This window comes from Aulonocara sp. 'chitande type north' Nkhata Bay, linkage group LG6, assembly GCF_057382095.1.
Source record: "Aulonocara sp. 'chitande type north' Nkhata Bay isolate Kocher_YH1m ecotype deep benthic linkage group LG6, A_spYH_male_GT1.1, whole genome shotgun sequence".
NCBI lineage: Eukaryota > Metazoa > Chordata > Actinopteri > Cichliformes > Cichlidae > Aulonocara > Aulonocara sp. 'chitande type north' Nkhata Bay.
This window is the reverse complement of record NC_141349.1, coordinates 32,425,642-32,452,211: the sequence shown is the minus strand read 5'-3', so window position 1 is coordinate 32,452,211 and position 26,570 is coordinate 32,425,642. Positions and strand designations below refer to the sequence as shown.

The 26,570-nt window shown below is 38.5% G+C and overlaps 1 protein-coding gene across 7 annotated transcripts; it reads right to left on the bottom strand.

Annotated features, from left to right (window-relative positions):
- Positions 1-1,435: 1,435 nt before the first annotated feature.
- gne (glucosamine (UDP-N-acetyl)-2-epimerase/N-acetylmannosamine kinase) lies at positions 1,436-26,570 on the bottom strand. Of its 7 annotated transcripts, none has more exons than XM_086296334.1 (15): positions 26,396-26,570; positions 15,498-15,521; positions 15,320-15,391; positions 14,935-15,083; positions 13,674-13,920; positions 12,969-13,176; positions 12,730-12,882; positions 12,411-12,623; positions 11,784-11,871; positions 9,826-10,036; positions 9,589-9,718; positions 9,281-9,502; positions 8,325-8,507; positions 5,964-6,080; positions 1,436-2,935 (listed from the first exon to the last, which is right to left on the bottom strand). In XM_086296334.1, the coding sequence occupies exons 1-15, from the start codon at positions 26,396-26,398 to the stop codon at positions 2,700-2,702; spliced, it is 2,256 nt and encodes a 751-aa protein (XP_086152460.1). In that variant the 5' UTR covers positions 26,399-26,570; the 3' UTR covers positions 1,436-2,699. The 7 variants fall into 7 exon arrangements, with proteins under 7 accessions (XP_086152460.1, XP_086152458.1, XP_086152463.1 ...); XM_086296332.1 differs by lacking the exon at positions 26,396-26,570 and adding an exon at positions 19,265-19,444; XM_086296337.1 differs by lacking the exon at positions 15,498-15,521 and having other exon boundaries at positions 26,386-26,570.

Sequence of the window (26,570 nt, the reverse complement as noted above, 5' to 3'; positions counted from 1 at the left end):
CACAGGCGAATGGGAACCATGAAGAGGCCGCTAGAAAAGCTGCAACCACCAAGTACGTTGTGTTACCCTCGTTAAGACCACACTGGACTTGTAACGTTGTGATTTCTACTTCATTAAGGACAGCCCCTTGAGATAGGCCATCTTGTTTTCAACAGGGTCCATATGGGAGTGAAAGTACAAAATATGTCAGCTAGGATATTAATATGAGCAAATAAGACACAAATCATTATTTGAACAGGGTGTAATGAGTTTAAGTTTTCACATATTTTAGATTCTAATGTTAGGCTATAACCCCTACAGCTTACTATTCATTTTCCAGATATTTTCTTGAATGTGAAATATTATTTACAATTACAGTCAGCATAAGATTAGAGTGTATAATTATGTTTATTGATTTGAGGGTACATCCTTTGCTCATTATCACCAAAAGCTCATTTCCATCAAACTTGTAGGATCAACCAATCACGGCTTTTGAAATGATGACTCATACCTAGCAACGGGGTCAACCACACCTCCTCACTAAGATAGGATTTTCCATCCATTCCTTGCTCAGAGTTCACTGAAAATGTTCTGGAATCACTTCTAAGCTAAAACTCCTGGCAAGGAATTTTTAGGTTAAGTTAGGAGCTCTCTGAGAGGATTCTCAGAATCTTTAGGGATACGGGCCCTGGTGGCTTTGAAAGGGATCATAAATGAGATGAAAATTGATAGCTTGATTTTTTTTCATAGACTTACACTCTACTACAAGATGCACTTTCTTTCAACAACTGCCTGGCAGAATTTTGCATACATTTTTAGTGCAATTCATCTTTATATTTGTCATTGGACCTAACTTGTTAGAAGTTATCACCATTGGCTTTTTTTGACTTATTAATTCTTGCTTTTTCAGTCATTGATTTCATCAATGAGCAAAAAGAACAAAGGTGTAAAAAAAACAGCCTCATATTCTCGGCAGTGAAACTTGCAAACGGTGGTAATTAAAAGTTCGTTATTACACAAATATCAACAGCCTTTTAGATTCAAAACTGGCTTAACTGTTGCTAGCACAGATTCAACAAGATAAAATAAACATCTTGGTCCATGTTGATAGCCACACGCAGTTGCTGCAGATTTGTCGGCTAGACATCCATGAAGCCAGTCTTCCCCTTCCACCACATCCCAAAGGTGCTGCGTTGGATTGAGATCTGGTGACTTTGGAGGTTTTTTTTGACTACACTGGCGTGTTCATGAAACAAGTTTAAGAAGTTCTGAGCTTTGTGACGTGATTAGATATTTGCGTTAACAAGCAGATGAATCGGCGTAAAGTGTTCAGTGTTTGTTCGTTAATATTAAAACTGATCTGGTCAACAGATAGGAGAGGAGCCACTATCGAGTGCTCAACATTTGTAGGAATTCCTTCAGGTCCACTGGAAAAGCATTTCAGGTGAAAACCTCATAAAGACCTCAATGCATGTTTAATGCATAAATTAAACATTTATAAGTTTTAAAACAAAACTGAAGACATCAAAATTTGAAAATTAATTAAAAACAAAAAAAAGAAAGAAAAAATTGATAGGTGTTTTGCCTTCTAAACAGTAAATATTTTAATCTGGTCAAATGACACCTTAGATGTATACTCACTGTAACATTTCAAAGATGCAAAGAAAAAATGTTTGAACTGCTATGCAGTTTCAATTTTTCTTTGGACACTAACTAAAAAGTTGAATAATAAATACTTAATTAACTTCAGTCTTTTTCTTACAATTGTCTAAAACGTATTTTCTCGATGAATATTAAACAAACATCCACAGAAATGTATTTAAAACTTACAAATAGCATGTATTGTGCAATGCAGTATAAAGGTGTACATAAAAACCATGTTGTACATCTTCAGAAGAATAACATCTTCATAACAAGCCTGGGAAAAACTTAAACAAAACAAACAAACAAACAACCCCCCCAACCTCTTATCATACTATAGCATCCATAGATCCAAAGCAGTTTTAATCATGTTTATTATACACCAAACACCGACAACATTAAAACCACCTGCCTAGTACTCTGCATGTCCCACTTGTCCTCTAAATGGGGCAAAGGTCTTGTGGGTTGAATCTTTATAGTAAGGCAAGGCTGGTGCTGCTGTTGGGGACTACTACCACATTGTTGGGTATTCTTCATGTAAGTGAGTTGTAGTTTTAATGTTGTGACAGATTGGTGTATATTTAAAGTTACTTAATACCATTTTAGATTATTTCATTCATAAAAAAGAAGAAGAAGAACAACAACAACAACACACACAAAAAAAAACTAAAAATGTAAATTGTGTATGTTCCATACAATTGGAAATGCAACATCCGCACAAAATTGATAGAAAACTAAAGTTACAATAGAAAGAAAGCAACAGAAGCAAGATTCAGCTATAATTTGGTCACAAGGTTTCTATAAATAGACTATTCCATCCATCCACACCACAAGCACAGAAGGAAGGTTCTAGCTTGTACAGATAAGTTTTGGAGATTAATTCAACCTCGATACTATAGGCACTGTACAAAAGAGAATTAGGATTTCTGGCCCATGCACTAGACCCACTCCCACTTCACATGTGTTTCCGGATTTTAATCCGACTAACAGACTTCAACTTTGGAAAATAATAACTGTACTTGTATGTTTGTTAGACCACAGGGACAAAACTGCCTTGCAGGTTTTAATGATTTTGTTCTTTAATATATTCTTCTGGTTGCATAGTCTAACACCATGCTGGCTGCTCCAAGTAAAGCTGGTTCTTCCAAGTCTGATGTTACAACCTTGATGTTTTGGACAGAGAAGAGCGCTCTCTGCGAGATGACATGCTGCACTGGCGCCTGGTAGTAAGAGGCCAAGACTCCAGACAGAATCACCTGTGAAGGGTTGACTATGTGGAGGATGTTGATGATGCCCACACCCAGTGCAGTGGCGGCTAAAAAGGGTAAGAACACATAAGGAAGTTATATTTTATCTTTTTTTAAATATATCTTTTAAAACATTACCACATAATCTAAATAACAGGCTGCCTATTTCCATCTGTTTCCACGTGTATGCCAGGTTTTGAGATTTCTTTCATATAACAAAAGGGGTGTGTTATAAACGGTAACACACGGCTGTGTTAACCCCACAGAAAAACTCCTACTCAAATAATGCCTACTGTAAATGTAAGATGCCCAGTAATATGTCCACGAGTAATTTATTTATAGTATTGACTCTTAAGTTAAATTCAGGCTGTTGTGTACATGTGAAAATAAATCAGATTTAGACTAGAGATGGACCGATCCAATATTACGTATCGGTCCGATACGGACGTAAATTACTGGATCGGATATCGGAGAGAAATAAAAAAATGTAATCCGATCCATTAAATATAAAAAAAAACACCTCACAAAACTTGGCGACATGGCGTAACTCGGCCCATAACCGTAGCACGTCGGAGCAGTGTGCTCACATGATAGAGCGGCTGTGTGTATTTGTAGCCTCAACCAGCATTTCATCTGTGATCCCAGAGAGAAGCAAAGCAAGTGTGTAAGTTCATCTCTGAATGTTTGTAAAGCATTCCCATGTTAAGCTTAACAACTGATATATGGAGCAACTGCCTCTTCTCTCTCCCTCTCCTGTTGCTACTTCAATCATGAAACTGCTTAATGATCAGCTGATCGGCTTTTCTGTCGCGAGTCCGTCTCTCTTCTTTGTTTTTGGCCCACTTTGCACCAGAAAGAGGAAACCAGTGGCTGAACAACAGCAGCACGTTTAAGCTTGATAAGCTGCTGTTAGAATTTATTTAATATTACTTTCTAGACCAGGATCTTTTTCTACGTAGCTGACGGCTGGTAACTGTGCAGGGGCGGATCTAGCAAAGTTTAGCCAGGGGGGCCGATAGAGATTGAAAATGTGACGTCATTCAGGGGTAAAACCGCAAAGAATTCTGGGAACTCGTGGCAAGAGGTACTAGCGCACGCAGGCTTTCAATTGAAATCAGTTATACAGCGATAAAATGAAACACAAAAATGGCAAGAAGCTGTTGTATTATTAACTGCAATAGCCGGTCGCATGACAGCCACGGGAAGCCGACGGGTAAAGAGATCGGTTGTTATCGGATTATGTCGTTGAAGAGAAATTGTTCAAGCCATGTTTCCGAAGTAACAAAGAGGCGATGGATGGCCTGGATTGCAGCCATTCAAAGACAAAATATAACGTCCCAGAACACTCCAGCTCACATGTTAGTCTGCTCCAAGCATTCCCACAAAGGTCAGTCTTCTGTTGTAGTTAATGCGTCATTTTTCTTAACATAATTGGTGATATAGGTTACAAGCAAGTCTGGCGCTGAACAGAAATGGTCGCGCTATGCTCCTTTGTTTATTGTGCATAAGCAGTGAATTGTCCTGACACAATATTGCGTTTCGCTTCTGTTATTATGGTACATTGACAAAAACATATACTTTTATTCACAGGATAAAACAGGTTTTTTGTATCACTAATTGCCCAGTACGATTACAGCATACAGTATTATTGTCACTGCTACATTTCTGTGATGGGTACCAGAAATTATTTCCACTACTAATTAATTACCGTTGAGCTCAAAGGTCCTATTAATAAACGGTTAACGAATGTGTATTTATGAAGACGATTTGTGAGACTGGTAAACTTATGATACGTACGATGATCTTTCGTTCTACACTGTGCATTTCAAGGTCCTGTACCCATCCGTCAGTAAACTGTACCTGGGCTTGTTGCAGTGACCTGAAGTTACTAAACTTCATGAGTGTATGCACTCACTCCAAGAAGCGTATAATTATAAATCTGAGCGTGGTGAAAGTTGGGCAGCACGCTAACGTCTTTTGTCCACTCTGTGTGCTCGTAAGGGTCTGACCCTTTCACTCCTTTGATTTTTTCCTCGTATCTTTTCTTTGTCTTTTCGTCGAGTCTGTATTTGTACGGACCGGCATTGTTCTCCTTCGTTTTGTACATTCCTTTTTTGGGGGGGCAAAGAAAAAGCAAGAATTTATTGGAACCGGAAAATGAACGTTTTGCGGTGCTGCAAATGCTTGCATTTGATGCGGTACTTGGATTGTTTTGCCACGAGTTCCCGGCATGCAATGCGCGAAAATCACGTGGTCTGTCAATCTCTATATGGCATTCACAGGGAAAAGGGGGCACAAAGACATACTTTTCTTTCTTATTCTCATTTAAAATGTCTAGCTTTTAATAAATAATTATCTGAATCTTACACCCAAAGTTTTAATCTGATGTAAGAAGTCCATTACTGTATATAGTAACTGTTAAGTCTAATATACCCTAGTAAGCTATAGTGCTTTTTCCTTTGGGAAGATACCATCTGTGCAGTCTGCAATTCTGTTGAAGGAAGATGTTGAATCTATTTAATTATTCTTGAAAAATAATTTATTTCTGTGCATTTTTTTCCAACCTGCATCAAATTAAAGTTGATTACGTCGATTAAGAATCATGAGGTGGAGGGTGGGGGGTGGTTCCCTATTTTTTTTTCGCTGGGAGTTTGCAACCCTGTTAGTTAGGTTGCTTAATATTTCTGCTAAGTACTCTTTAAAATACCAGAATAGTAAGGATTGAGTAGGTTTAAGTTTATTAGATTGATCAGTATTACTGAACTATGAAATATTTTGGGTGCAGTGTATTTTTTACATACAGGTATAACAGAATAGCTTTAGTGTTGTTGTTTATTTAAACTTGAGTATGAACTTATACAAAATGCAGCAAGATATTTAAAAAAAAGAGTTTTATTGATTAAAAAACACTATATCGGATTCATATCGGTATCGGCAGATATCCAAATTTATGATATCGGTATCAGACATAAAAAAGTGGTATCGTGCCATCTCTAATTTAGACCACTGCTGAGGTAGAAATATTGTCAACCCCATTTTCAAGCTAGGTGAACCTACTATTCTCTACTATTTTCTCTGTGTCCTTTGTGAACTAACCCTTGGTCAGAACAGCGTCGGCTTTGGAGTTTCCCATTTTGGCTGCACTGACAAGATGTGCAGCAGTGATTGGCTCTGAGAGTTTCATATCCATCCCCTCCACCTTCAACAGATCCTCTGTAAAAAACAAACACACAAACAAACAAAAAACACATGGATAATGAACATGGATAATGATAAATGGAATGAAGCCACTTGAGACATACAACAAGAAGGGTTATGCTTAATTACTTCCTGACGTCGTTCATTCCTGTGCTGGATTTAAACTGACTTTACAGCTTAAGAAACAGGAACTAGCATTGCAGGATACAGTTTTATCTAAATAATACCAATCTCACTGTTTACCAGATTATCATGTGATGGATGACTGAGTTGCTAAACAAAAACTCAATAAATATATATTTGTTTAAAAAGATTATAGAATACAACATAAAACCATAAGAGTTGAGGTACAATTTTCTCTACCCCATCAAGAAAATACATGCCCCAATTTAAAAACAAACAAACAAACAAACAAACAAAAAAACCCACCCCGGCCTTCTGTGTAAAATGTAAATAAAAACAGAATACAACACTTTCCCAAACCCATAAACCCACATTTTACTCAAAACAGAAGATATAAAATCGTATCAAACATTTTAACAGAGTCACTTTACTATTTAATGAAAAATATTTGCTCATTTTGAATTTGATGCCAGCAACGCATCTCAAAAGTTGGGAACTAATTATACTAATATTAACTGGCAACAGGTCAGAAACATGATTGGGGATAAAAGGTTGACCACTCCATCTATCAATGCAGGTTAAATCTCTATCACTCAAAGAAGGAGCCATGTGTTAGCATCTGCTTAAAATTTCCTGGGTAAACACTACTTAGGCTACTTCTGTGCTTACATTGAACTTATGCTGTTTCAGTACTATTGCACTATAATGCTGATTGCTGCTGCTACCACTTAGTGTCAATACATTCACACTCTTGGGTAGGGATGGGTACCGGTGTCCGGTGCCATGATGGCACCGGTTCTGACATAAACGGTAGTAACCAGACAGAAAAGCAGCGCACATTTCGGTGCTTTATTTCGGTGCTTTTTTTTCCTCAGCTGTGATACACTTCTAGCCAATCATTTTACCTTTGCGAGGATAGTAGGCGGGGCCAGGTACGTACGTTCTTTTAGAGCAGAGCTACAGATTAAAAATGCCCAAAGCGAAGCGGTCAAAGTCTGGCTGTACTTCACAGCAAAAGATGCAAACTCATCAACCTGCAACTAGTGCTTTAAGGTGATACTGTCAAAGGAGGTAACACCTCGAATCCGATGAAACACCTGGCGACGTATAGCGTTTTTTTTTTTAAAAAGCCAAGAAATGCACAGTATTTGATAGCTTGCTGCGAGACCTCACACCGAGCACATCTACTGCGGGTGGGTTGCCTGTTATTGGACCCGGATTTAGCAACATCCCCCAAAAACCCGAAGAGGAGAGTCCTGGCCCCTAGCCCTGCCAGTGTAGCAGAAATGATGACGGGTGATGATGGCAGCAGCAGCCGTTCTTCTCTGCGTGAGTAGCTTAATGTTGTTCGTGTGTAATTTACGTTGAGTAGGCTAACCACGTTATTATATTAATGCATGTAAGGTGAATTAGCAAACATCATCATAGCTACATGCGGCTGTCTTCTTGTTTGATGGCAGATACTCCCTTCACCCTGGCCAAAAAGGCTAAAATGACCAAAGAAAAAGTGGAAAACAGCTAAACATGAGAGGTTTTTGGACAAAGTTTGTGTTTTTTCCATTGTTTAAGCACTGCTTCCAGCCAAGAGTGATACCATATATGCCCCATAGCTGCAGAAAAGGCTAACATTGTTATCTTTCTACAAAAAACCAGCTAAACATGAGAGGTTTTTGGACCAATTTTCTGTTCTCCATTCTTTAAGCACCGGTTTGAGCACCGTTTGAGCACCGGCACCGTTTCAAAAGTACCGATTTAGCACCGGTATCGGATAAAACCTAAACGATACCCATCCCTACTCTTGGATAGTCTGTCATCATGACAGCAGCATACAAGCAACATGGATATGAACCCTGCTCCTGACGACACTGACAAAGTATTTTCATTTCGTTAGAGGCGATCCTGCCAATGCTCTATTATAAAAAAAAAAGTTGATGGTGTAAAATTTAGTTGCACTTTCTGTTGCTCTGGTATCGTAAGAAAACTTGTAAAAGATTATCTGCTGGATAAAGATTTATTTTGTGTTTATGTTTTTGTGGAGAGATTTCAATTTTTACATTTTCAAAGGTTTCTAAAGCCAAGTGTTGGTAAGCGCATAGCCAATATCCACTATTAAAAAAAACAAAAAAAATCTCTCACCATCATGCAGTTTTTTGGCCTCTCTCTGAAGGGCCATCCCAGATGCATAGGCCTCTATACAGCCACGGCTGCCACACATACACTCTGGGCCTTCCAGGGAAACCATGATGTGACCCAGCTCAGCAGCACAGAAGGTACTACCATGGACCAACTCATTGTGATGGATAATTCCTCCTCCAATACCTGCACACAGAGTCAAAATATTTTTTACTTCCTGAGACTTAAATAACCAGACGATGTAATTTACAAAAAGAATAAGGCAGTAAATATTATTTCAGCTGTAAAAATCATCATCGCAGTTTGTTTGAATTCATACAGGTCTCACAGTTATCATTAGTGGTGCAACGGATCAAAAATCTCATGGTTCAGATCGGATCACGGTTTAAAGTCACGGATCGGATCAATTTTCGGATTAGCAAAAAAAGAAAAAAGACAAAAATTTAACATTTACTTATTGAAGTATTTTTTGCCTGTTAAAAACATTCACCTCAAGACTCATTCCACACAAATATTTAAAAAAAAATTATGGTACAATATAGGGCAGTATAGGGCTTTGTATCTACCACTCAATTCAATTCAATTTTATTTATAAAGCGCCAAATCACAGCAACAGTCAGCTCAAGGCGCTTTATATTGCAAGGTAGACCCTACAATAATACACCATACCACTCATTATATCGCACTCCGCTGTGATATAATGAGCTGTCAACGTTGCTTTCCGTTGCCCTGGAGGTCCACCCATTTGTAGTAGTTAGGGCAACAGAAGATGCCTGGGACAGTTCAGCCACAACTTAAATCTTTTCCTGCTCATACATGCTTGGAACGATCTTGCCACTAAAGTGGACGCGAACGGGATATCATAGCGTGGCTCAAGCACGTTCATCTGCACCACTAGTTATCAAGCAAATAGATGAAGATCCTCATCTGAAAAACTTTAAAAAACAAAAACTTCTCACCTGTTCCTGTGATGACTGTGACAAAGTTCTCCACTCCTTTGCCGTGACCAAACTTCCTCTCTGCCAGTGCAGCACAGTTGCCATCATTGTCAACCCAGACGGGTAGGTGTAAAGCATCTGATATGGGCGTTCTTAGGTCCACAGAAGACCACTCCTGAATCAGCTTTGTGGAGTGAAGGACCACACCATCTTGGGGGTTTACACGCCCACCAGTGGACACTCCTAAAGAGCAGAAATAAATCTGAAATTGTTGTGCTGGGTTTTTTTCCTATGTGTAAATGTGTTTTAGTATTAGTGTGTTTTCATACCGACACCAAGTATTCTACAGTTAAGGCCCACAGCATCCCGCATGGCATCATTGCACATCTTTAATATGAGTTCCATTCTGGCCTCGAAAGTCTTTGGATTGGGCTGGCTGTATTTCTTCACTATGGTGCCCTGGAAAAGTTTAAAAAACAAAACAGCAGAACAGACAAAAGCTTTTGAAAGTGAAAATGAAGAAACATTTAAAAAAACATTTAAAGTTTAGTGTTCATCCAGCCTACCCTCATGCAGACAATAGCCACTCTGAGGTTGGTCCCTCCCAGGTCGACGGCCAAAGCACTTTGTGTCTCTAGGATATGATCAATGTCCTGGGAAATCGGATCTTTCACAGGAGGGAAGCAGAAGGTCTTTTGGAGAGGCTCGTCCAGGTCAATAGAACGGAGAAACTTGAGAATACGAGGCACTGCGTTGCCATCACCATAAATCTTAGAACTGATTTAAACAAACAAACAAACAAACAAACATATTTGCGTGTTTGCATATTTGCTAATATAAACATTTTTTAAAATTTTGTTTTGACTCCAAATACAGTTCAGTGCAACCCATTGTTACATTATTACCTTCTCCTGATTCTCAAACCTTTTTTTTAAATTATGTCACAGACAGTGACTCTGCCATAACCCATTTTTTAAAAATAATTTGGATAAAATCTGCCTTATAGACGAACAGTTTGGTAAAGTAACACAGTTTTCTTCTTTCTAAGACTGCACACAATAATCACAGACGTATATAACATTCACCTGCATGTCTATTGTTGGTTAATGAGCCTGACCTGATTCTGTACAAAACGTGTTATGTTAAACATACCATAGGATATACATTAGGGCTGCCACAAATGATTATTTGGATAGTCGACTAGTCACCGATTATTTTTGCGATTAGTCGACTAATCAGATCATCATCCATTGGACGTAAAACGTACAGCTTATTGCACCAGCAGCATCTGCTCTAATATAACTATCATTAGCTTACAGCTTTAAGTGTTTAAGGTCTGTGCTAACTAAAAATAAAGACAAGATGATAGTTTATTAAATTTTAATGAAATTTGCAGATTGTTTCGGTGAAGTTTAATAAACTCCTTGCTATCTAAAATATAACAGGACACTGGAGTATATTCTCCAGCATCTCACACTTCTGATAATCAGCTGTCTGCTTGATGTTTATTTAGCTGTGTAAAAACTATAACTTTAATCTCAGCCAAACCGATTTACTCAGGAACAAATAAAATACTAAAAAAAAGCCAAACAATAACATTGTTAAGTTATCTAAGTGACTTATATATCATGTTTAACCTGAGTAGCGAAAGACAGCGGTGGGTTTGAAAACGATTTGCCAGGAGTCCGGTGTTCTCACGGCTCTAGTGAGCCTAGCCCCCGGCTCGCTATCGAGCTAGTGGGTAACAGACGTCTCTGAAAACGTCAGAGCGCTTTTGAAAATATGTGGTGTCCTGATAAACTGAGCAGATATTTGAGGTTTACACAGCTACATTCTCGCCTGAAAATATGTTAAACGTTTATTTTGTGACCCAGAACGAATAATAAGAGTAATATTAAAACTAACTAGCTGCCGCCATTGTTGGAAACTGAGCTGGGCTGCGCTATGAATTCTGGGACACAGCTTCTTCTTCTTCGGGGTTTAACGGCAGCTGGCATCCTTGTACATGCAGTGCTGCCATCTTCTGTTTCAGTCTGTTATTACACTCTTAAATCCTACTACTTATTCCTGCGTCTTTTGGGATCTTACAAAGCTTCAAACGACGCGTCGACTATTAAATTAGTCGTCGACGATTTTGATAGTCGACGTAATCGTAACTAGTCGACTAATCGTGGCAGCCCTAATATACATCTTGCCATTTCCTGCTACTTCTAATATCTTAAAGGGCTTTAACAAAGACAATTCATCAACTGACTCATTTGATAGATATGCAAAAAGTAAGTACTGGCTGGCAGAGGAAAAACAGGTCACACAACTTGAATGTGACAAACTGATAATGACAGACTGTAATTTCCAACATATTTTTGAAATCCTGTTCAACAGGACTTTAACTGGCACTGTAAGTAAAGTTACTGAAAATATACAGCAGTTCCTTCATTGAAAGAAGGCTTGGCAAATGAAAATACACAGTTAAAAATTTGGTCAAACACCCAGGGGACAAATGAAGATTGTACACTGGCCATACCAGGGGTATCTCTTTCCAAACTGCAGCTCCAGAGCATGGTAGATTTTATTGTGAGTGTCGGCATCTCTGACATGTAAAACATTTTCACCTGGGAGAAAAAAAAATGTCCTCAAGTTAATAAGAAAAACAACCTGAGACAGATTTAGCAGAACAATACAGCTTGGCAGGTTGAGGAAAATAACCTTGATGTTTTTGTACTATTTTGTCTTCCAGCAGCCTCAATCCTTTAAATGTTCAAGGACAATTAATTCATGTCCCAGTAAATGATTCTTTCCAGCTATACCACACATACTGACATTATATTACTCAATCATTAACATATACTAAAAAAATAAATAAAACATGAGTCTCAGTGGAGTCTTTTGGACTATGATGACCTGACTGTCTACTAATAGTGCTGGGTGTTTGTCTCCTGGAGATGGGATTGATAGCGGATATTATGGGAATAGTATGAGAAAGTTCATGATGGGATAATCATTCCCGCTGTAACTTGTTTTCACCTTTTCCTCTTGATATTGCGTGACTTAAAAAAAAAAGAAGAAGAAGAAAACGTTGCGCCTTTGTTTAGCTCCTGTGAAGCTTTGTATGAGATAAGCTCAGGGCAATTGACATTCTTGTTACACCTACCTGTTTCTCTGCCTGTTTGTCTTGTTCCCAGGTTAATGACAGGTGTGCCAAAGGCCCCAGCCTCTCGTACCCCGCAGCTGCTGTTTCCAATCATGCAGCCAGCATGTGACACAAGCTGGATGAACTGCTCAAAAGGAATGTGCTTCACTGCTCGGAAGTTTGGGTGTTGCTCAATCCCCTTTCTTCGCATAACACGTACCATCTCCTTACTTCCTGTTTATAGGAGAAATGCTTATGTTATTTTTCTCAACTTTTGTTTGAGTGTCCAAACCTTATTGAAAAGAGGACTTTAAAAACAGTAAGCACAGGTGGAGCTAACCGGCATCAATGTTGGGAAAGAGGATGAGAGTCTTCTTGTTGAAGGAAATCAACGCATCCAGCATCAGCCCATAGATTTTAATAGAGTGCTGGATGTTCGTCGTGACCGGGTGCTGCAATGCTACAATATAGTCACCTTCCTGGACCTTGTCATCTGCAAGATGCAAATATCACATAAAATACAAACGTAGACTTATTTCTCATTAAATAATTTTGTCCTGTGAATATATTTCTGCATACCCAACCAGCTTTTGATGATATCCATGTAGTCCTCTCTGTGATGAGACAATAGCAGCTTGTCATATGAAGGGCAGCCAGCAAGGAGGATACGAGAGTGGTCCTCACACATAGCTATGAGGTGCTGCTCTGCCATCCGTGTGCAGCAGGCGTGGTAATGGGCCAGTTTACTGATAGCATGGCGGATTGAGTCATCAATTGTACCACTAACCTGGAACAAGCAGCACAGGATAGAGTTAAAAAATAATAATAATACTGATGTAACCACCCCCATCCTCCAGTAGCTAGTGTCCCCTATGTTTTAAATTCTAGGTGACTCCCTTCTTTTGTTATCACAAGATTTTCAGAAAACCTGACCGCTGAACTTGATCTCAAGGTCAAGGTCACCAAAATTCAAACTCCTCTGGCATGTTTTTGAAGATGCACCTATTGTATGAATTAGAAAACTCTAGGTGACAACTTTTGAGATACTGTTATGACATAGTTGGGTGTCCAAGCTGTCCACCTGCCCAGCCCATCAGCCTTTTACAGCTGAGGGGTAAAACAAAAAGAAGAAAAGATTCTGCACTGGCAGAATGCATAAAAAAAATCTAAGTACTTATGATGCAATATTGCCCCCATATTTTAATTTTCTTTTCATTGTGTGCTGCTTTCAAGAAATGTAATTGCCTCTAATGAAGGAGAAACTGTTCAACTGGGTTTCCTCACCTCTCCTCCCTCCAGGTGAAGTATTCTAATATTCATTAATGCTGCAGCAGTAGCCAAAGCGAGAGCATCGAAACGATCACCGTGTACGACCAGGATGTCAGGTTTCAATCTCTGTATAACATCAGGGAGTTTTACAAGTGCCAGCCCAACACTTTCCACCATGGCAGCCTCGTCCTCTCCTCTCACAATAGTGTGGAGCTTCGAGCCAATGTCAAAGTCGTCCTGCTCAATCATCCGAAAAGTGTTCCTGCAAAAACAAAACACTTCGGTAAGTTGCAAACAGCACAATGTATACTGAAAGTTCCAAATCATGGGATGGCAACAAAAGGTTTCATTTTTGCAATGTTTTTGAGATGCAAGAAAGAAAGAAAAAAGACTGGAAGCTTATTTTTGGAACTTGGCAATGTGAGATTCAAATTTTAAATGCTGACCAAGTTATCGGAGTTATCTTTTGCACACAAATATTGAGTGAGTATGGAAAATATGACATGTCTCTATGAATATTCTAGGCTTATATACTCGGTCTTGCTTAAAACATGCAGACCATTGTTATACTGTCTGTGCAGTTGTTTGACTCCTTTACAAATGTTCGAATCCCATCCGTTAGACACCAAAACTGGATAAATATCACAAATCTCTCAAATCTCAAACTCACTATTGATATCAATGTTTTTTTGCCGTCACTCCACAACTGTAATCTTTTCCTCAGCAACCAAACCCCATGAGTTGCTATGTAATTTTACTCCTAGTAAATCAGTTATGTGGTTTGGAAGCACTGGTGTCCTTCAACTCTTCATTTATTTTACAGGTCACCGAGCAAACAAAATGTTGTTGGCTCAGAGGGCGATCGTGGCTCAAGAGTTGGGAGTTCGCCTTGTAATCGGAAGGTTGCCGGTTCGAGCCCCGACTTGGACAGTCTCGGTCGTTGTGTCCTTGGGCAAGACACTTCACCCGTTGCCTACTGGTGGTGGTCAGAGGGCCCGGTGGCGCCAGTGTCCGGCAGCCTCGCCTCTGTCAGTGCGCCCCAGGGTGGCTGTGGCTACAATGTAGCTTGCCATCACCAGTGTGTGAATGTATGCGTGAATGGGTGGATGACTGGATATGTAAAGCGCTTTGGGGTCCTTAGGGACTAGTAAAGCGCTATATAAATACAGGCCATTTACCATTTACCATTTATTTTGTGAGCATCTTCTGAAGGTCCACAAGTGAAAAAGAAAAGAAAAAGTGGCATTTGCAAAGGAAAAAAGTTGGGTCGTCTTACCCGTAGTCATCAATGAGATGTGAACCAAGCACCACAACTTCCAGTTCAAAGTCTTCTGGGTGGGATTTGATCCCAGACATGATGGGGGCCAGCTTGGAATAATCTGCTCTGTTGCATGTTGCCACACACACCCTCAGTTTCCTCTTACACTAAACCAGAAAACAGTGTAACCACCACACGCACACAAAGACACACACAGACAGTTTTTGTCATTTTAATTTAGTATGCAAAACAAAGAAATACGTCTCTCAGTTATTTCACTGAGGTCTGAAGGAATATTATCATCTCCACACATCCTTGAATTTCAACTATATACTACATATGCATCTGCTTCACAACAACTATATACATTTTTTTTTAATTGAGCCAAGACATAAAATCATACCTGATTTGACTCTCCCATCTTTTCCATTGATTTCTTCTCTTTGTTCCTTTGCATTCTCAGAAAATACTGCTCCTGGGGGAAAAATAAAAATGCTGTAGGTAAGATCAAAATAAAAATGTGTAAAACATTATCTTATACATTATTTTCTTTATACACAACACCCACAGATCATACTCACTTGGGCCTTCCAAATATTCAGAGGCTGAAGCATGAAAATAAACAAAACTACACTAAAAATGATTCATATTTAACATGAAGAACACACGCTAACACATTATTTACCCGACAGAAAACATGCTCTACAACAGTGCTTTACTTTACAAGGCCAAAGTGACGCACCTAGTAATGTGACGTAAGAAAACCTGTAGCACCAGCTATGCAGCTAATAACACTTTCAGCTTAACAGAAACACAGAAAGACGTATGCGAGAACTTTGGATTGGCAAAGACATAATTTATAGTACTTTTTAAATGTAAACTGTCATACTGTCTTCTGTGAGAAAAAAATTATTGCTCCTCTTCCATTCACCCATTATTCTGAATAAATACCAGATCCTGCAATATGTCATTTTAAAGGATTTATAGCTCCTCCAACATGATGATAGCTCTGTTTATTCACTAGACAATATTGCTTCCATTTGCTGCAAGGAAGAAACCATATCAGTTGTGTTTTACCAGTCTGTCTATATATTTAGGCAAATGAGGTATATCACTAATGCTGGTAACATATAATATTCAAGGTTCTTTATTTGTCACATGCATAGTTATACAAGTATAACACACAGTGAAATGTAGCCTGACACGCTCCTCGACATGTGCAAAAATGTGTTGTTTTTTTTACTACAAAGTTATCTGGATAAGCCAGAACTTTGTATTACATTTAGTTGGTCAAATTACAAAGTCTCAAAAAATGTCTCAAAAAATACTTTTTTTAAAAAGTCCAGGATAAGGTGGAGGAGGAGCCGTGGCATGGATGAAGGTTTCAAAACCCTGTTTGTCCATAATGTGCTTGAGATGTTCTGTGAAAGAGCTTAACAAAACTACAAGACAAACAATTTGGATGGCGTATAGAATTTAGTCCAAGTTTCTACATAGTAAAAACATATCTAAATCATAATTCTGCAACTCAGAATGACCAACCCTAAAATGTGTCCAGGTAGTTCAACTGCAACACAAATGCAGCCATAGACAATATAAGTATTAACAGGGGGGTAGTCCAGAGGCCATTATTATGAATCAGGATTTTGGCTTATCCAGATAAGCTTATGGTTAACCCGGGTTTTTTGTGCTATAAGATTAGAGATCAGCAGCAACAAATCACCACCTATTGACAAATTCATTCTTAAATGCAACTTTATTTTAAACTGCAGGAATTACAGTTACTAATCCACACTAAGAATGCCCGTTCAATCACTGAAATTGATATCACTTTTATCGACTCATTTATTAAACTGTGGGACAGTAAGCTTCAAGTTTTTAAATGGATCCAGTTTAAAATTTCAGAGCAATTTCAGAGGTGATGTGTAGCCATCACCTTAAAAATAAAAAGCAGCACTGAAAATATGCTAGGCCATACATTAATTAACTGGAATTAAAATGTTTATCTTACTGCTCTGCACGATAAATAACTAGATTTATGCAGCAATTTCTTCTGCCAGTGTTGCATTTTATAATAATAATGATTGGATTTATATAGCACTTTTCAAGGCACCCAAAGCGCTTTACAATGCCACTATTCATTCACTCTCACATTCACACACTGGTGGAGGCAAGCTACAGTTGTAGCTACAGCTGCCCTGGGGTAGACTGACAGAGGCGAGGCTGCCATATCGCGCTATCGGCCCCTCTGGCCAACACCAGTAGGCGGTAGGGTAAAGTGTCTTGCCCAAGGATGAAACGACCAGGACAGAGAGCCCGGGGATCGAACCGGCGACCTTCCGGTTACAGATACGCTTCCCAACCACGTTCGCCCCACTGGTTTTTATTTGTTCTTTATAGATTTTCAATCACCATTTGATAACTTCTGTAGAACAGCTGTCACTCATAGGGATCGTTTTTTGTGGAGGAGGTCATATGACCTGTGAAATACTCCTTTTAGCTTGGGTTAAGTTACCCTGGGTTAAACACTTTTGTGCGCCTGTTTATCCTGACTGCTAATGTAAAATGCCCTGGTTGTGATGATCTTGCCTTGTAGTACTGTCTAAGAAACATCCTCTGTGTCTTTCTGCTGCTTAAACAGGTAGTTCCAGATCCTGCTAGTCTTAAGGAAACAACCTGAACGATGTCATTTAAGGGATGCAATAGGCACATAAATGACACACCTAAAAACACAATAGTAAAAGATGAGCCTGTTCAAATCTTGACATTCATCTTCCTTTGTCACTAAAGATAAATAAGACCAATTTACATAAGGACATAAGGGGTAAAAGTTCCGAGCTGTCAAATTTGTTCTTAATTTTATCAATTTCTATGATCTCTGCCTTATAGAATAATGTTATGGTTACAGATTAGAGAAAAAAAACAAGTTTGAATTCAAATCAGTACTTTATTGTCCCACAAGGGGAAATTTGTTTAGCACCAAGGGCAATGTATAGTGTATACACACACTATATCGTGTATACAATATAGTGTGTTAAATCTAAATAAAATCATAAATAGATGTTATTCAAATTATTTAAACCTATGTTTACATATAAAAATGCAAATAAATCGTGAAATTGAGAAAGATTTGAATATGAAACTACAACCAAGTTAGTCTATCGTTATACAATAATGTAACTAAAGCAGTGATGCTTAACATTTTCTTTTCCTTGGCATTTGAGTACAACGGTAAAGATGTAAACATTTCACTTGTTAGCATATAGCTCTAAATCAACAGTCTTGCTCTTGTCAGGTGCTAACACCATTTTAAAGCAGAAATCCTAAAACTTGAGCCAATATTTCTTCCACAGAACATACAGCTAGCAACTCACAGATAGTTAGTGTGTTGTTATCATTATGCTGCCTCTGTTGCAAACTTTTGAGTTTAATGGAAATAACACAAGAGAAACTAGTAAGCTAAGCATGGCCTTGAAGAAATAACTGCAGCTAGTCTATTGAAACCACATCTGACAATCAAGGTTTGAGACTGAGAAGCTGAAGTATCATAAGATGGTCCTACCCTGAAGGACAGAGCCATGAATCTAGCCAGTGAGCTCCACTGAAAGTGTTTACTGGGGTCACAAATCAAATGGGTAGTAGCGCTATTTTCCATGTATAGCGTTCTACACAATCCACTTCCTTCTGCTAAAATAGCAGGTATAAGGTGTATCCACATTGGCTTCACTTTCAGGCCTGGACCACTACATCTTTCAAATATAGTATGTTTTCAGTAGCATTTTGTAGCTTTCCATCATTGCCTCCAAAATCAAGTACCTTGAAAGAAATGTGGATGATGTCTGTTGTTAACCGTTAAGTAATAGAAAAGCTGGTTTTGTTTTGTTTAGAATGAGGGCTTTGCTGCAGGAAAAGGCACCCTCACTTTAATTATTAAGAATTCAATCAGCTATCACAGCAGTGTGGTGCACCATGTTCTTCAACCCAATTTCAACCAAGTATTCATGCCAAGTGTTATATCTGTGATTTAGTTAAAGCAACATTAATTCTGGTGTTACATACACGGGTAAATCCTGTAATTTACCCTAAATTGTATTCAGCATGCGGTTGGTTCCACTCAAGCATCACAAGACAGCATCAGCAGCCAGCATTAAGGTATGGGAGGGGGCAGGGATGCATGCAGAACGCAAAGGCAGGAATGACACAGCAATAGGAGGCAGACAGAGATGCTCAACGTACAGAAGGGAGAAAAGAAAATGAGCAGCAATAATCAGATGATGATTTAAAACAAACGAACAAAAAAAAAATATATGGAATCATGCTAAATGACAAAAAGGCCCATCTGACTTACGTGAGGACTTATCTGCACAGAACCCAGATGCATATCCATGCCACACCTCTACAGATTCTTGGCTAAAAAGCAATCTTTGATTGTTATTATTATATTCTTATTATCCAAGGATTTGTTTTTGCCGTTATCATGGACGTATTGAGGAATGAAGGGAGAGCATGCGCAACCCAGCACACAGCAGGAGAGAAAGGAAGTGAGAGAGGTAGCGCGACACAGACATAGAGCTGGGGGAGGAGCAGGAGACGAGGGTAGGGTTCAATTGAAATAATGCCAATGATTCACCGAGTATGTGACAGCAAACAATGAAGAACAAAGGCTTGGCACTTCATACTCTATATCATATGCCTCTAGTTATTATGACAAAATAAAGTAATTCCCTATTGCAGTAATAGACATGAAATTGTTAAGTGCTGTTTTTCATGACCCTGTTTAAAAAAAAAAGAAAGAAAAAAAAAACATCTATGCAATGTTAAACTAAAATGAAAACGCATAGTAATGATTTACTAATAATTTCAAAAAATATTAAAGCAGCTTTAAATAGTGTTTAGCTGCCACTGTACATTTAAAAGGTGCAAGAATTTTACTCCAATTAATTCAGTGATTATCAAACCAAATCTGCTGTCAGCATGAAACTGAATTGAACTGCACAAACTAAATTGAATTACATTAATTAAGTCAATTTAAATGAATGATTAAAGGGGTCATAGTAGGGATAGTTACAGGAAAACATTTATGCACAATATATTGATACAATAACCACTACTGCAAATACTGACTTTGAATTTATACATATAAACATTAACTTTACAAATATATTTTTACCTATATTTTTTCAAAATACAAAGAATAAAAAAAAAAAAAAAAGACTACAACATTATGTTTAACAAATTATTTGACAACTAATCTTTTAGTCTGTGTCACAGCTTACCTATGTCAGTAGAAGAAGAAAAACAGATTGAAATTTACCGTTAGGCCCTAACGATCCTTTTTCTCTCTCTCTGAATAATTAACGGTCATCAGTGCTGGGCCATGTGCCTAAAAACATGCAACATTCACATTTAAAGCAGCACGCTATTATTCCTATGAAGCTGAAAGTATTTATCAAAGTCAAATAGCTGGATACAAATACAACCTCGACTTGTAACTGACCAGTAGGGAAAGGTTACATTCAGTGGTGGGTCTAATTATTAACCTTTTGTAAGCAGACGTGTGCAACTCAGGCAATTCTTATGTTCAGACAGGTTTTGACCATTCTCCCTATAGGGCATGAGACTTGAGAGAGAATCATAAGAGGAGGCAACCATACTATAGTTTTTAATTATGTGGGGATGTCTGAATAAAGTCATGAATGAGGGACATTTCACAACTGACAGAAACGTCACTATGCATTGCATCTCTTAAAACGGCTTTAAGGAAGCAATGAAAACAGATATGTTTATGTAGTGAAAAATCACAATATCAGGATCTGCTGTCAGCATGAAACTGAATTGACAGCTCGTCCTTGCATCAACAGCTAACACTTTAGCATGCAAACACGCAAATATTATACCACTTGTAAAGGATCCAGCTTTGCCTGGGCCCAAGCTGACTGAAGATCAATAGGTGAAGCTGAAAGCTGCGTGGTCTTATACAAAAATTTGAACGTATCTTTAAAAAACACACTAAAGAGGAGTTGGAGAATCTAGCTTGAAATCTGTGTACAGTTCAAAAGCCAGTCATATCAATCACTGAATGTAACAGTGAACTCATCTCCAAATGTTAGGTGTACAAAGAGATAACCGCTTATTTCTGAAATATATTGGTCTTTATGCTATTCAATAAATACAAATAATTCTGAATGTAATGTATTTTTCAATAAATATTGAAGCAGGACTTTCTTTTTATGCAAAATCAATAATATGCAAAGGCAGTGCTAAACAGCTAATATACATGCCACCTATACAACAAGCTTCCCAAGTTCACACAACACGTTAAAAGAAAAGGAAGTGTAACACATTGTTCAGTTGCTTTCTTAAACAGGTTTTTCTTTTTTGAAACATCTCTCACTGCCATTATATTGACCAAAGAAAGCACATATTCTGAAATAAAATTAAAAATAAAACAGTGGTGAACATTCCCAGGAGGGGCCAGCCAACCAAAATAAGAGTCTATTGTCAACTCATTCAAGAGCTGTTGACTGTTAACCTACTGATTCAAGACATCACTTATATAACTACAAAAAGTAAGTAATTTGTGTTTGGTCAATTATTTGTTTACGGTGACAATGCCTATTCACAGTATGTTTTACATTTGTAAGGAAAATAGATTTTTTTGGTTAAGTAACAGAGTTGTGTTGCACCGATGAAAATCACGTCAAATCTTCTGTGCTAAATAATACCAAAAAACGTATTCTGCTACTGCTATGATCTAAAGAGACTCAAGAACAATGTTAGTGACATTTATCAGTGTAAAAAGGGCTACAACGCCATTTTTACACTTTGGGACGGCAACAAGCCATGGTGAGAGCCATTCTCCATAAATGGAGCAAACCTGGAACAGTGGTGAACATTCCCAGGAGTGGCCAGCCAATCAAAATAAGAGTCTATTGTCAACTCATCCAAGAGCTCACAAAAGAATCCCAAACAACTAAAGAACTGTAGGCCTCTCTTGTCTGAGTTACGGTCTGTGTTCATGAGGTAAGAGAATATTTCAGTTTTCTTATCTTGTGTTATTTCAACTCTTAAGACTTCTAAAGCATTTTTATTGTCTGATAAAGACTGGTTGCATGCCAGTGCACACACCCACTTACTGGCACAGACAAACCCTTGGAAAGTTGCAGTTGAACTTGGAATGTGTGTGCAAGCTGTTACATCATGTGTCAAAACCGTCCCAAGTGGCCGCCTACTCCCATAAGACTGAATTACTGTAGGAGTTCAAATTAAAACGGAGACAAATATGATGCACCGTACTCCATTCTGCCATACCGGATTGAGAGTCATAGTGCTCACTGGCTCCGTAGGACTTTGTTTATTTAAGTAGTTCAGGGACCTGCAGGATCCTGCTTCACTCAATTTGCATAGGAGTTCAAGGTAACTTAGAAAAATTATCTATTTACAGGGAAAAAAGTGACAGAACACTGAAAAATAGGAACAACAGCAGCTAAAATGTTCATTCAGATATATAAAGTCTTCATTAAAAAGCACAGAGGGAAGTACTTCCTGCTTTGCCCTAAGTAAATATGTTGCAACACAAAGAAATCCACACGAAGAACACTCTTCATCCATGACAGTAATCTTTGAATTTAAAAGTTGATCTAACTGCTTTCCTTTTCAAAGGTACCCAGTTTCTGTAGTTCTGTTGTGCAGTTAAAATGTTTGCAAAGACACAAATAGGCCAAAGTCCACACCAAAAATTTATTAAATATGGCTGCCAAAATGCCAACACCTTATTTGCAGTCTAGGCTTTTCTTGTATTACCAGTCTATGTAACACAATGGTATAATGTCAACCAACATAGCACACCGTCTTCCAAAGAATAGGGAGCAGTCACAACTAAGCCCAGACGTAGTTACATGATTGCTTCTCTCCTGCACACTGCTCATAAAAACTGCAAATAAAGCCTGACAAAATGACAGTTGAGGACCTTAAAGACAACTACGATGTAACCTTAGTGACACTTCCATGTAAAGGAAATACTGAGAATACCATTACCAAACTTATGGTACTGTATAATGGTTATGACACATGATAGTTAAATATTTGACATCAGGGTTTGCACTGCCTCAACAAGCTGTCAATTCTATTAAGAACTATGCAAATACATTACCATCCGCATACAGCTGGAACATCCTGGTATACAAATTATACAGATCAGGTGTGCTGACTGACAAATAACACAAAAATAGCAATACAGAGTCAAAAGCAGCTCCCAGGTAAGACCAGGAGAGTAAAAGGGCATCATGGATAATCTGCATTTTTTTCCCATTAAGCTGACCAAGAACTGAATGTAAGGGTCTTCCTGTGTGGACATAGTTTTACACTGTGCAGCAAAGACTTGAACGTGTTGTACAGAGATTTCCAGCCCACAGCCCACTCAGTAGCTCTCTATTTCTCTGTCCATGAAGCTTTCAGCCCAGAAATCCTCCAATTGCTGACAAATTATACCACATCCACTGTTTCAAGATTAGTTTCAATGTAGATGCACACTTATAAAATCAAATAATAAATTAATTAAACTGCTTTAATATTTAAACGTTATAATTTGTTCAGCTGTTTTCAGCAGGCCAGTAAAAATATACATGGGCCAGTAAAGCACAGAGCCACAGACCCAGAGCTGTTATGTTGGATACAAAATTTTTACTAACATTATTTTTAAACATCTAAATCATCAGTACATCCGTTTTCTACAGCAGTAAACGTGGCATCAAAGCACAGGCCAACTGTCAGCACTGATGATCTTGTTCTACTCGCTTTTCTTCATGCTCTTTAAAAACACACAGACCCACCTACACACATGAACAAAAACACATACAAAAGAACGCACACCAAATCTTCCTCATACCGGAGACCGTCACAACACCTTTTTTTTAAGCTCCTCTTAACACAGAGGTTAAAAGCGCTTGAACACTGCTAGCATAATGGACAGACTTTTGACGGGGCTTGCACACAAACGCAAAGCAGGAGATGAATATAAATATACGCAGTAGATAAATGTGTTTCCAAACCAACTTCCTTCCAAGCCAAAGACTAGAAAATATGGTGAAAATATGGTGGTGAAAATATGGTGAAGCATATTCCATTCGGCTTCACCTGCACAAGTGCCAAGGTAGGTCTCCCCTGCAGAATTGGTTTTCCCTGCGTCGCGAGCACGCGCTGGGCTCTCCAAATCACAAACAAACAGTATCCTACATTCTTGATTTTTAGTTCACAAACACTTCTTGTAATGACTAACTACTCCTGACATGTTGGAGATGTTAGCTCTTTATACAGTAAAGTTACAATGGGATACAAATAATATCAGGCTGATCCTGCCACAATTTGTTTCCCCGGTTCAAATCACGGACAAACAGTATCCCACAGCTGTTTATGTTTTTGAACCTATTTTGCACAGAGAGGCATTTTTTGAAAAATGTATTGATAGCAATGTTGAATATTATTACACAGGAAAAAAACACAACTACACGTAAAATAATTACACCGTGACGCCTCTGCCTTTCTAAATGGAGGGACAGTAACTGCGTGTGTATATGTAAACGTGTAAAACCTGCAGATAGTCAGATTAACAGCAACAGTATTTTGTCTCTATCTGTCATTCTGCAATTCAGCTCATGTAAACAATAACGTGGCGCACAGCGTGACGTGAAAAAAAGGCACATACCTTTGACCTTGCGTGACGAACTCTGTATTCCTCGTCCGTCACGTAAACACAAAAAGGGAGTTTTTAAAAATCAAAGTTTTCAGTGATTCGAAACGCCGTTTACGTGTGGACGAAAGACCCAAACACATAGAAACAGCTGCGTTTTCAGAAATACTCATGTAGGTGTGGACGTAGCGCAAAAGAGTTAGTAGTTTATTTTAGCACTACCTGTAATTTATTGCTTAATTATCTGCTTAATTGTTGTTAAAGAAGGGTGTGTGTGTGGGGAGGCCTAGCAAAAAATTTTGAGAACCACTGTCTTAACATATTGAAGCATTCAAACAAGACCGAGTAAATACTGCTTGACTATAATTATCTACAAGGGTGGGACAGTGGTGGTGGAGCTTACATCATAAAACACAATCATAAATGACTCTTAAATATGCAGCAACTATTCCCATACTTTTTCTGAGCAAACAAAGCAATAAATCAGGAAATGTGCACACATCCTGCTTCCATCCTTCTTTACTGGTTTGCTATGTAATCACACCTGTTTGAATATATGCAGGAATACCTTATAAAGTATTACAATTTTCAATCCATTACACTCTGGTATTTTTATTTCACCTTTACATCACTCATTCATAACCCCGACCGGTTATCGCCAAAGCACTTGCTCATAGAGGGTCATATGACTGTTGGGGTTGTTTTCTGCTGTCTTCTTTGTATTATTGTAGGATCTTTACTTTACAATTATGATATTCATTCACTTGTCCTGTAAAGGCTTACACACAACATTCAGACATCTAAAAAATGGACAGAGTATTCTATCCAACCAACCATAATCTTCAAGTCATCCAGTTCAGACAAGTTGAGACGTTACATTAATACCACACTGCCATCTAATGCCGTTTTTAAGAAAGCAAGCTTTTTTAGGGCGGTTCTACCACTGGTGTCTTGCAGATGTGGTTACACTACTAACTGGAACTTTCATCCACACCCACCTGCTCAAATTACATCAATGCTCTTGTGTGGATGTTTTATAGGTGGCCGGCGCGATCGGCGCAACATAACACACTAAATGCCAACATTAACCATTATAATTTTTTTCAGTTGTTTTCAGGAGGTCAGTAAAAATATACACGGCCCAGTAAAGCTCAGAGGGTACAGGGACACCCAGTGATTGACCGTTAACTTAACAGCCCCTTACATAATGCCAGTTTGTAAGTGCTTGCCCTGATTTCTATTTAAAAATTAATCACCACTACGTATCGCTGAACTCAGTTGCAGAAAGTCATCCTTCTGCAACCAGAAATATTTTTAGACTAGATAAAGATTAAAATGATTGCCTTCGGACTTTTCTAAACGTAAAATAATGTTTAAAGAATTCAAGACATGCTCGGGCGGGTACAATCGGACTAATTTGTTATTTTCGCCTTATGTTCAAACGAATAGCTGTCTCAAGGAAGTTTAACTGTTTTAAATGAGGGCGGCTGTCGCCTGGTTTAGCCAGAAACTTATGCTAGGGTTAGCTAGCACGTTAGAAATCAATATAGTAAATGAGCTAAGAGTGCTGCTAACACCAGCACACCCCTTACAGGGCGCTGTTTCCCAGTTTGAGTGAGTGACACTTTATCCGGACAATCCCCAAAAAGTGAACAAACGTTTCGGAGTGGCCTGACACTCCAAGCTAGCTATGGTTAGCTGGCGAAATTATACTAAAGTTCCGTGAAGTTTCCATCTGTGTAGCCATCATTTTAATCAGATTGCTGTGGAAATCCACTTACAGAAACTCACCATGAAACCTCCAGAAACGCCGTCCTCATCTCACGCTAAAACCATCGATGGCCACACTTTTTTTCTATTCCGCTTTTGGGTTTCTGTGATTACGTCCCCAGTACTGTACATTGGTGCTCTCACACGAGGGGGTTTCAAGCTAACACAAACATGAAGCAAATCGCGACGACACCAG

What these genes read in the sequence shown, in the direction of transcription:
- gne (XM_086296332.1), bottom strand. Translation starts at nt 19,303, where the DNA reads ATGGATATGCATCTGGGTTCTGTGCAGATAAGTCCTCAC. An exon ending in CTGTGCAGATAAGTCCTCAC is followed by an intron (nt 15,522 to 19,264) that starts GTAAGTCAGATG and finishes TTCATGCTTCAG; the next exon opens with CCTCTGAATATTTGGAAGGC. An exon ending in TTCACCTGGAGGGAGGAGAG is followed by an intron (nt 13,177 to 13,673) that starts GTGAGGAAACCC and finishes TGCTTGTTCCAG; the next exon opens with GTTAGTGGTACAATTGATGA.